The following is an 11,226-nucleotide window of genomic DNA, read 5'->3' as shown; positions in this document are numbered from 1 at the left end:
ACAGAGGGTTTTTCTATGGTCTATGGACATCCATGACAAAATCGGTCAAAATGGTTATTTAGTTAGAGCCAGCGATATGAAAAAACAACATTGCTCACACTGTCTTTTAGTTTAGATGAGCACTCAATGCAAAAATAAACAAATAAATGCATCTTGAGAATGAAAGAAAGTTTCAGTCCAGAGAGGTTGCAAAGGGTTGGTCGAGGTTCATTGCAGGGCACCAGACATATTTGTCATTTTCAGACAGAAAGATTGAATGGTTTAAAAGCCATTTATTTCTTTGTGTCTGGGAGTGTGTTTTTTCCATTGTACATCATTTAAACAGTCATGAAAAGTAAATGAACAGCAAATGATTATATCAGATATATTATTCAACCTTTCAGTCGAGTTTGCAAACTTGGGTTTCGTCCATTTGAAATGAATGACTATAACTGTACAATGCATTGATTTATCATTATAATGACAATGTTTATTATAAAGCTCCGGTCTGTTCAGGTGAAATAATGGATGAAATCTACCTAACTCTGCATCTATAAAGTCAGCTGGTTTCATCCCGGGCGAAGGCGTGCAGACAGAAATGGATGTGGTGTTGTAAGATGTTGCATATAATCACAAACCTTTTTGCTTCATCATTCATTATGGGGCAAACATAAGAACAAAATGAGGGCATGAAAGCCGAGTGTGAAAAGAAATCCCTAACTGTGCAGAACAGTGCAGCTGGAAGTATTTTAACGGCTTGTCACCACCTCTTTGACTGAGGGCAACCAAACTTTTCAAATCCAAAGAAACAGACTGAAAAGCTCTTCTTGAGCTCAACATTATATTTAAAGTGCAACTGCACTCCAGAACGAGAGAAATCTCACGTTATCTTTCCTTACAAAATCAAAGAAATGCAATGCATTTACAAGCTTTATGATGCACTTTGCTGAATTTATGACTGCTTACTGTAATGCAAATATTTTTATTTATTTATGTGAGACCATACATTCCACATCCTGGGCTCTTGACACCAAATGTTTGTTGGTTTGGCACCATAACAAAGCATACGGTATACAGAAATAGAAACAGTATTATTTTTCAATTATCTATTGAATTTATTATTTTTGTTTTCACCTAAAAATTTTAGTAAATTAGCATCTCGGAAAATTAAATCAGAGCAGGATTTATCAGTAACACCATACAGTAAGTTTTCATTCGTTAGCATTTGTTAATTACATTAGTTAACATGAACAATACTCATACAGCACTTAGTTAAGGTTAAGTTCACCATTTACTAATACATTATTAAATCAAAAGTTGTACTGTTAGAATAATTAATAATCAAACCACAACAACAAGTTGTTTTATACAGCTAAAATATCTGGATCGACTATAACCAGAAGTCTTGCACATTCAATTTACAAAGGGTTGCACCGCTCTTACATTAAAAAATAGGGTAAAGTGAATAATGCATGCTTGTTAAAGGGATAGTTCATCCAAAACTGAAAATCAGGCCATCCTAGGTGTATATGACTTTCTTCTTTAAGATGAATTAAATCAGAGTTATATATATATTTTTTAATGTCTTGGCTCTTCCATGTTTTACAATGACAGTGAATGTTTTTTTGTCAATAGTCCAAAAAAGTCAAATAAAGTGCATCCATCCATAATAATAAAAAAAGTGTCCCACATATCTCCAATTATTCAAATGCACTGATTCACTTTAGAGGCCATTGTTCACCTTTACTGGTGGCTTTATTGGACTTTTGCAAAAAAAAAAACATTCACTGCCATTATAGAGCTTGGAAGAGCCAGGACATTTTAAAATATAACTCCGAATGAACTTGTCTGAAAGAAGAAAGTCATATACTCTACACATTAGTGTGGCTCGAGGGTGAATAAAATATGGGGTAATTTTCATTTTTGGGTCAACTATGCCTTTAAAGGTTTGGGGGAAAAAAGAAACTATGTCAGTGGGAAAACAAAACAACAAATACTTTTTAACAATAGCCACAATTTACAAACTATTTGTCTAAAACAATCGTTTAAAAACATAAGCCTTCATTTAGAAACGTTTTTAAAATTATAGAGAAACAAGGTTAAGTGCGTTCACACATTTAGCTTAAATGGTGAAGTGTAAATGAGAAAGGAATACACGCACGCACGCGCATGGATTCAGGATGATGCTTTAAGCTTCTCGTTGGCTGCACGCCGGACACGTCATCATCTGTCATCGCTTCAGCAGTCAGAAACAAGTGTATGAGCACCAGTCATCCTCCATCCACACCACTAAACTCCTCAAGACGCATCTCTATACCTGTCCTTCTCACACGGAGTCGAGCTTTCCATCAGCCTTCCACTCTCCTCTCCCGTTTGATCCGTTTCAAAGGGTTAAAATTGATTTGCGGAGGATATGGCATCAATTTTTGCGGTGGCACGCATTTTTCTCTATCTCAACATCGTCAAAGTTTACTTGGGGAACTCGTCAGAACTGAACGGAGATATTCCTTCAACAGAGCCGTCATTCCACAATCCTGCTCGAGACATGATGACTGTTCATATGTACAGAGTTTATGATAAATACAGCAAGAAGCAGAATCATCATCATCATCATCATCAACAACAAGAGAACGTGAACACAATCCGAAGCTTTCGAGGGGTCCCAGGTGAGTCAAACTAAAGATTTCAAACTCTGAGACTGATGTTAAAACAATGTAAAACAGAGCATCGTTGAGGCTACTGATGAAATAATATTTCATATCACACCTTTTTTTTCACTTGCACAAAGATACTTTTTTTTCGCATCTGTATTGACTTTAATTACGATTTTAACTATATTTAATAAACGACCTTATATTAAAATGCAATATCAAAACTGAATGTATAGCCTACAATGTTTATAAATAATTCACAAATGCAATATAATTTTGTTTAATGCATTTGTTATGTCTGTTAATTATAATATTTAATTCTTGGAAACCTTTGAATAGATCGATTAAACGATTACATATAATCCAGCTTTTGAATATTCATAACATAAGAAGTCTAAAAATGCATCAGGATTTAGGAGAGTGCATGCACGGAAAGCATTTTTTCCCATTATTGTTTTAGTGGCCATATTTTCAGAGCTGCTACGTTTCCACTGGATGTGTGCACTGTTAAAACACTGAGAGGGTATTCGTGGAAACAGGAAAAAAGAAAGAAAAAGACCTTGAGAGCTGCTCGCTAAACACTACCATATGGCCAGAGAGCGATTCAGGAGCCGTGTTTATCTTTTTATTAAACTGCCTCGTAAACTGTAGAGAGTGGTTGGATATTAAATCTAGAATGTGAAAAATGTGTTGTTTATGAGGATGCTGTCTGGAAACTTTACTGGTCAATCACATGCATGCATGAGCGTAAAACCAACGCTATGTTGACAAGCACCACTTACCTTCTCGTTATGCCTTATGTTATTTGTTGTTTTTCAGAGATCTCCCTTCACAAGGTCGTGTTCCATTTCAACCTGACCTCTATCCCCAGTTCGGAAGTGATATTGACGTCAACTCTACACTTTTTTGACCAGCAAGCTCGTCAACGGCCTTGGGCATGCCGGCGTTCCCGTGGAGCCTCATGTCGCCTCCAATACATTCAGTCACTTACCACCACACATCTCACCATTAAGGGAACATCGCCAAATGCTGCCGCCCCCTCTCAGCTGTGCAACATCACATTGTCTCCTAACAGAAAGGGGCTTTGGCAGATTACGGATGTATCATCAGCCATCAAACAAGCACATGTGAATGGCGAGCTCTTGATAACAGCTGAGTTTGACTTTGGGCATCAGAGACGCCAGGATCGCTTGTCTCCTCACATCCTGCCGTTTATTCTTGTATACGCTGACGACATTGCCATAACGGAGCCTAACAGTGTTGCTATGAGTCTACAGAGATACAGTCCATCTGCTGTGCGTGAGGACACACGGACCAAAGCGTCCTCAGCTACTTTAAAATCTAGAATTAGGAGGGAAGTGTACCACATGCAGAGTAACTACCTACCTGATGTCCAATACAACGATCTTAAAAACAGGGAATTATGGGACGGTGCCTTTTTTGAGAATAAACCCAAAACCTTGTCTGAAGGTCAGGAGAATCACAAGGGATTGAGAGGGTCGAGGGAGCTCAGCTTCGACGAGAAGACCATGAAAAAAGCCAGACGCAAGCAGTGGAGTGAGCCGAGAATGTGTTCGCGTCGTTACCTAAGAGTGGACTTTGCCGACATCGGTTGGAGCGAATGGATATTGGCTCCGAAAGCATTTGACGCTTACTACTGCGCAGGAACATGTGGATTCCCAATCCCAAAGGTCAGTGCACATTCACCTTTTACATTGTTCTTTCAATAACTGAGATATTTGAACATTTAACACTTGTTGAATACAGTCAATAAACTTTCTGTAGATGTAAATAAGCTAAGCTACCAGGCTAATCACAAACCTATATGCTATGCTTGTGTGTAAGACACTAATGGCATAATAGTGTAGTTCAAAACAACATATAGCCCATCATAGAGTCATTTTGTAGGAATCATAATTAGGCATTAAAGAGAGTGTCCTTTAAATCTTCTGTGAGCAATTGGGATCACTTGAGGTCCTCATGCTGCAATTGACCAATCAGAATAAAGTATTCATAGTGACAAGAGTCAATTATAGTCCATATAATCACTGTGCTTTGGGGGTGGGCAATGGTTCAGATTGCCTAGTGTGAGTATAGCCTAAAAATGAAGGAAAATTTAAAGGTAGGGTAGGCAATTTTGGAAAGGTTAGCAATAGTATGCTACCCTCCCCGCAAATCACTCTCTGAAGCCACGCCTCCTCCAAAACACGACAAAACTGCAGCAGAACGTTATTGTGTGTTGGCGCTAATGTGATAGCTCTCTCTATAGCTATCATTCTTGCTATGAACATAAAGACATTAAAGGGGTCATATGATGCAATTTAAATTGTTCCTTTCTCCTAAAACACCTCGTTTAAACACACCCCCACATCTCTATGTCACTATGTGCAAAGATTTCCAAAACACCCAAATGTGCACGGAAAGAAAGAAGGTGTACCTTTTATTCTCTCTGTTGCCCCCAATGCTATTTCATGGAGAAGCTGTGTGTTTCATTGTGAAAGTGAAACTACTTTGTTTGGCCTTCCAAAAGTGTATGTTGAGGGGCGTAACATTTCCATCAGATGCTTGAAACATTCGGCCAATCACAATGCACTGGATAGCTGGCCAATCAGAGCCCACCTTGCTTTCAGAGCGACAAGCCTTGTAAAAATCAACACATTTCAGTGGGCGGGGCATAGAGGAGAAACAATTATGTATATAATGTGAAAAATTATGGTTTTTTAACCTTAAACCACAAACACATTTCATTAACCAAATACACAAAATAATGTTGTTTTTAGCATATGACCCCTTTAAGAAAGGCATTCAGACATTGTTATATGTGACCCTGGATCACAAAACAAGTCTTAAATCGCTGGGGTATATTTTTAGCAGTAGCCAAAAAACTATGGGTAAAAATTTTTGATTTCTCTTCTAAGCCAAAAATCATCAGGATATTAAGTAAAGATCATGTTCTATGAAAATAGTTTGTATATTTCCTACTGTAAATATAAGCAAAACTTAATTTTTGATTAGTGATGTGCTTTGCATAGAATTCGTTTGGACAAATTTAAAGGAGATTTTCATAATATTTAGCTTTTTTTTTTTTTTGCACCCTCAGATTTTCAAATAGTTTGTATCTCGGACAAATATTGTCAGATCCAAATAAACTATAAATCAATGGAAAGCTTATTTATTTTGCCTTTAGATGATGTATAAATCTCAATTTCTATAAAATTGACACTTAAGACTGGTTTTGTGGTCAAGGGTCTCACATTATCTAGTTAACAGACAGCAGTTTTCTTCAACCTTTACTTCTCCAAATGCAGGCTGTCCATCCATCCAATCATGCCACCATCCAGAGTATAGTGCGAGCCGTGGGGATCGTCCCTGGAGTCCCAGAGCCGTGCTGCGTACCGGACAAGATGAGCTCTCTGGCTGTGCTCTTCCTGGACTCCAGCAGGAACATGATCGTGAAGATCTATCCCAGCATGTCTGTGGAGACCTGCGCCTGTCGATAAACTAGCAAGGTAGCTAAGAGACACAGATGTACAAAAGCTGCAAATCACAATGAACTCAGCTCAAGGGACTGGCGAAGCACGCCATACGACGAAAAATGAACTTTTTATCTCTGCAAGTAAGACCTCAACACCTCAATAATATAGGATCTTTGCACACAAACATTGTATCCTCTTTTCACTCTTTCCTTTTGAATGAATTGTATATAATCCTTATTGTAACATATAGTACGCTGAACTGTTTTCGTTTTGAAAAAATGACATACTGATTAAAATGGATTACTGTAAATAAATCCGGTAACACTTTACAATAAGTTCTTATTTATTAGCATTAGTCAGCATAAACGTTTTAAAGAATTTATAAACCTATGTTAGTGCATTAACTAATGTCTTCTAATGACTTTTAAATGCAGAAATTAGCATAAATCCTACAGATGTATTGCTCTTTGTTAGTTCATGTTAACTAAAGAAGTTTTAACTAATGTTAAAAAAAATGAAACTTGCTGTAAAGTGTTACTATAAATCCTTATAAAAAGGTGGTCTTTTATTTGATTTGCGTGCTCGTTGGGTAAAGATTTACCTAGGGTTTAAACACCTGGATTCATGCATGAAAGAAAACTGCCGATCATTGCTGGTCATTTGTGAGAAGACCGACAATATGAAGAAAATTCAGCATCATGCTGCCATCTAGTGCTTTGTGATTAGACATTCATATCAAGGAGATGTAATTATAACAGCCGTAGCTATAGAAAAGTTAAAGTAAGTAAGCCAAATAAGCTTTAAAATAAATAACATCTCAGAGGTTTCGTCAAAGATTGGTGAATCTTCATCAAAGGGAGAGTTTTAGTATTTAATAACGATTACATGCTATTTGTAATTATTTTTTTGTATTTTTAAACAGCATTGTTTCTTTTTTGCAAATATTTGTTTTACAAGAATCTTCAACCCATGTTGTTTTGGTATATATTGTGTGTGTGTGTTTCTATTTTTATATTTTTTTTTAAAACCTACGGAGTTGTACTAGTAGCATAGAACAAGAGGGCAAAGGTCAACGCAGAGCCATTAACCCTTGCATGGCCGGGATCCAGCTTTTGAATTTTACTGGGTGGTTGACTAAATGAAAATGAACGAAAGCAATGGAATCTATAATGTTAATATTTATCATAGCTAAGGCTGATTAGCAGAAGCATCTTAACAAACATATGACGGAGTTGCTTTTCTAAAAACAGCCTGACCCTGTAAATAAGGGTTGTTAAAATCTCACCCATTAGTTTTTAAAGTCTGTTCCCAAAGTGTTTACAGAACCCTCATTAACGACAAGCTTCCTCGAGATAACATAAAGCATCAACATCAGTGTCAAAGATAAGAAGAGCTATGCTACTCTTTTGGTTTCCAGAGCGTGTGGGGCATGGGAGTCGACCTGAGGTTCACTCGAGGAACCCCGATTTCAAAGGATCGTCCACAAACGAAAGTCAGATGTTAAACGTGCAGCGGAAAGTCACCTATCCGTTTTAGAAACTAGATGAAGATGCAGGGTTTACGATATCTGCTCCTCCTGATGTCCGTCTATTTTGCTACGTCGGTTGGGCTTTGCGAGGGGAAATCTTTAGGAGATATCGGTAGTTTGGAGGACACACTGTTCATTCAAGCAGAAGAACGAAGCCTTGACGAAGAACATGACTTTAACTCCAAACTGGAGGACTTTTTGGGCTTCATGAAGGAAGATTTTTTGAGGAAGTTGAATTTATCAAGCGTGCCGCGAGAACAACGCAAGGTTCAGCCTCCTCAGTTCATGATCGATATCTATAATAAATATGCTTCTGACAAGACTTCCATCCCTCGGTCGGATGTCATCCGAAGCTTCATCATACAGGGTAAGTGCATGAAGAAAGCTCACAAACTCAATGTTTCTGATGACTCTGGATTTACATCTTTCCAAAGCCAGATCATTCACTTTTTCCATACCGAAAATGATATTTGTGACTTGTTTATTGGTGAAAAGGATTATTAATCTCTACTTCATGTTCTCTGCAGATGTTATTTATTCCGTTAGACAGGGCAACAAAACACAACACGGACTGCTATTCAACATTTCCATCCCAAATCACGAAGAGATCACATCAGTCCAGCTGAGGCTGTACACTCTCTCGGAAAGAAGTAAAAACACCTGCACTGACCTCTTCACATCCATCAATGTTTATGATGTAGATTACCAGCAGAATGCAAACATTTTCAATCTTCTAGATGGGAGAGACGTGACTGAGGGCAAAAACACTTGGGAGGCGTTTGACGTGACCAGAGCCGTCAGGAACTGGCACGAATCTGGACGTGGGGTCGGCGAACTTCAGGTGGAGGTCGAACAGGACTGTGAATCGCTTGATATAAGCCTGGGTTTGGAGGACAACAGCTCGGCGGTCGTAATAGTATTTACAAACGATCTCGGGAACACAAAGCGAGAGTCGATGAAAGAGATGCTTCTTCATGAGAAGCAGCGGGTGTTTTGGGGCAATCGTGTTCCTGTGAACCAGCACTACAGGAAAAAGAGGAGAGCAACAAACAATTACTGTCGGAGAACTTCTCTGAAGGTGAACTTCAAAGACATCGGGTGGGATAAATGGATCGTGGCCCCGCCCGAGTATGACGCTTACGAGTGTAAAGGCGTGTGTTATTTCCCCCTGACAGATGATGTAACCCCCTCTAAACATGCAATCATCCAAACTCTGGTTAACCTGAGCAATCCCAAAAAGGCAAACATGGCATGTTGCGTCCCAACCAAGCTGGACCCGATTGCAGTCATGTACCAAGAAAAGGGCGTCCTCACGGTCCGACACCTCTATGAGGAGATGAAAGTAGCAAAGTGTGGATGTAGGTAGTTTTGCTTGCTTACCCGTGAATCTGTATAAAATATCTTAGTTTAATCATTCCCATCTGTGAAATGTAATCTTGGAAATAATAGTCCTAAAAGAGGGTTGTGAGCAATGCAACAAAAGAACCATATTGGGTTCCCCAAAGAACCAGAGTTTTTAAAAGAAGCATTTTAATAATCAGAAGAACCTTTTTCCACTAAGAACCTGTGGAGCCTTTCATTGCACAAAAACATCTGGTTCATTTACTTTAGTTTGCATGAACTAAGAATGAAAAAAGCATTTATTAATCTTAGTTGACGTTCATTTCAACATCATGCATTATTAAAATCAATATTTGTGGTTGTTAGCATTAGTAAATGCTCTGTGAATTAACATGAACTAACAGTGGACGACTGTATTTTTATTAACTAACATTGACAAGGATTAATAAATACTGTAATAAATGTGACCCTGGAGCAGAAAACTAGTCTTAAGTGTCAAATTTTCGAAATTAAGATTTATACATCATCTGAAAGATGAATAAATCATCTTTCCATTGATGTATTGTTTGTTGGGATGAACTATTTGAAAATCTGGAAACTGAGGGTGCAAAAAAAATCTAAATTCTGAGAAAATTGCCTTTAAATTTGTCCAAATGAAATCTTAGCAATGCATATTACTAATAAAAAAAATTTTTTTTATATATTTACTGTAAATATATGTACCAAAACTTTAGAGAGGGAAAGTTTTCTTTGAATTATTAAAATGTTATTTTAAGAACTGATCACTGAAATGCAAAAAAAAAAAAAAAGTCTTTGGCATCACTGAAAAAAGAACCTTTATTTTTAGGAGGAAATACAGTAACTTTTGTGGAATTAAACAGTTAAAAAAATTACAATTAAGAGGTTTTGGTTAAAGTCAGCTTTCCTGATTTTATTTAAATGGAACTGTGTTTTCACTTTATTTATAGTTGAGGATATACCCAGGTGCGTTTCTAGGACTTGACAGCATCTGGGACATAGACCAAAACATCATGACTCTATAACCCCCCTTAGGGATTTTTGTTTTACATTTTAATAAAGAAACATAAGAACATAAAACATTCTCTACAAAATCAAAAACAGATGTCATTGCTTGCAAGAAACCTCAAGGGGGTGGTACAGTTACGGCCCCAAATGCTTGTGCCATTAATCAGGACGTGGTATTGCTCAGGTAGACTGTTATAAAAATGTTTGTAAGATCGGACTTGCTCAGCAAAACTGCTATTAAAGTAGTATAAGGAGCTGACAGCACAGTTCATATAAACAAACTTCAGTGCACTTTGTGTACTTGCATAGAGTTTGTGTCAGGTCAACATCTACAAGAGCATACAGTAAAATAACAGCTAGGGTAACTACAGTAGATAAATCTATATCTAATACTTCAGTAATTAAGTGTTTTCGCTAGGGCCAATGCCCCTGTCATCCCACCCCTAAACTGGTCTATTTTGGGTAGATCCAGCCAAAATATTCACGGAAATGCTTGTATAATTTAAGCATTTATGCAATACCTCCCACAGACCAAAACATTCAGGGCTTGAGCCCTAAAACACTGCCCCTAGTGACTGGATATAACTTCACACTGTATTCATTCTTTACTTGGTGTCCTTACATTTTCCATCTATCTATTTAATTTTTTTATTTATTTTTCCTCACAAAAATACATTTTATATAATCCATGTTTTTGTTTATGTATTTCCAGCATATATATTTACCACATATTTTGTTTAACAATGGTTATTTTATTAAGTTGTAAATTGTTTTATATTTTATCAATAAAACACATCAAAGTCATTTCAGTTTGTGCTCTCCAAATTCCTTTTAAAGCTCATTGTGGTGTACGGTGCTAATGCTAGTGAAGGTTTTCAGTCCGGTAAAGCAATTAAACATCTTTAGATGTTACTGAACATTTATACAACCCTAAAAAGGAATGTTTATAAGATTCATTGGAAGTAAGTTGCACGATCCTCAAACAATAAACAAAATCTACTCTTGTAACTTATTAGGGCAGAAATATCATAATGTTTAATTATTCTGGTCAATTTTTACATGCTTTATTTTTTCATCATTCACTTTTAAAACCAAGGCATGCTTTCCAAATCATTAATAACTCAGGGACAGACACCTGTCTCCTTCTTAGAAACATTTCCTCCCATAAGAAGCACTAGACAAATCTCCAGCTATCTTAAAATAAGATGATATCACATGATATCAG

At 37.2% G+C, this 11,226-nt stretch overlaps 2 protein-coding genes across 3 annotated transcripts; both read left to right on the top strand.

Moving 5' to 3' along the window:
- Positions 1-2,025: 2,025 nt before the first annotated feature.
- gdf10b (growth differentiation factor 10b) lies at positions 2,026-6,458 on the top strand. Its single transcript, XM_026223234.1, has 3 exons — positions 2,026-2,645; positions 3,450-4,321; positions 5,939-6,458. The coding sequence occupies exons 1-3, from the start codon at positions 2,393-2,395 to the stop codon at positions 6,128-6,130; spliced, it is 1,317 nt and encodes a 438-aa protein (XP_026079019.1). The 5' UTR covers positions 2,026-2,392; the 3' UTR covers positions 6,131-6,458.
- Positions 6,459-7,159: 701 nt separating this feature from the next.
- Positions 7,160-9,442, top strand: gdf2 (growth differentiation factor 2). 2 transcript variants are annotated; one of them, XM_026223236.1, is made up of 3 exons: positions 7,168-8,001; positions 8,162-8,284; positions 8,372-9,442. In XM_026223236.1, the coding sequence occupies exons 1-3, from the start codon at positions 7,650-7,652 to the stop codon at positions 8,998-9,000; spliced, it is 1,104 nt and encodes a 367-aa protein (XP_026079021.1). In that variant the 5' UTR covers positions 7,168-7,649; the 3' UTR covers positions 9,001-9,442. The 2 variants fall into 2 exon arrangements, with proteins under 2 accessions (XP_026079020.1, XP_026079021.1); XM_026223235.1 differs by having other exon boundaries at positions 7,160-8,001; positions 8,162-9,442.
- The last annotated feature ends 1,784 nt before the right edge of the window (positions 9,443-11,226 follow it).

This window comes from Carassius auratus, chromosome 37 (assembly GCF_003368295.1).
Source record: "Carassius auratus strain Wakin chromosome 37, ASM336829v1, whole genome shotgun sequence".
NCBI classification, from domain to species: domain Eukaryota; kingdom Metazoa; phylum Chordata; class Actinopteri; order Cypriniformes; family Cyprinidae; genus Carassius; species Carassius auratus.
This window is presented reverse-complemented; position numbering and strand designations above follow the sequence as displayed.

Bases quoted from the DNA above. Each gene is read 5' to 3' on its own strand.
- gdf2 (XM_026223235.1), top strand. From the start codon at position 7,650: ATGAAGATGCAGGGTTTACGATATCTGCTCCTCCTGATGTCCGTCTAT. The intron at 8,002-8,161 runs GTAAGTGCATGA...TGTTCTCTGCAG, and splicing joins CCGAAGCTTCATCATACAGG to ATGTTATTTATTCCGTTAGA.
- gdf10b (XM_026223234.1), top strand. From the start codon at position 2,393: ATGGCATCAATTTTTGCGGTGGCACGCATTTTTCTCTATCTCAACATC. The intron at 2,646-3,449 runs GTGAGTCAAACT...GTTGTTTTTCAG, and splicing joins AAGCTTTCGAGGGGTCCCAG to AGATCTCCCTTCACAAGGTC. The intron at 4,322-5,938 runs GTCAGTGCACAT...CTCCAAATGCAG, and splicing joins GTGGATTCCCAATCCCAAAG to GCTGTCCATCCATCCAATCA.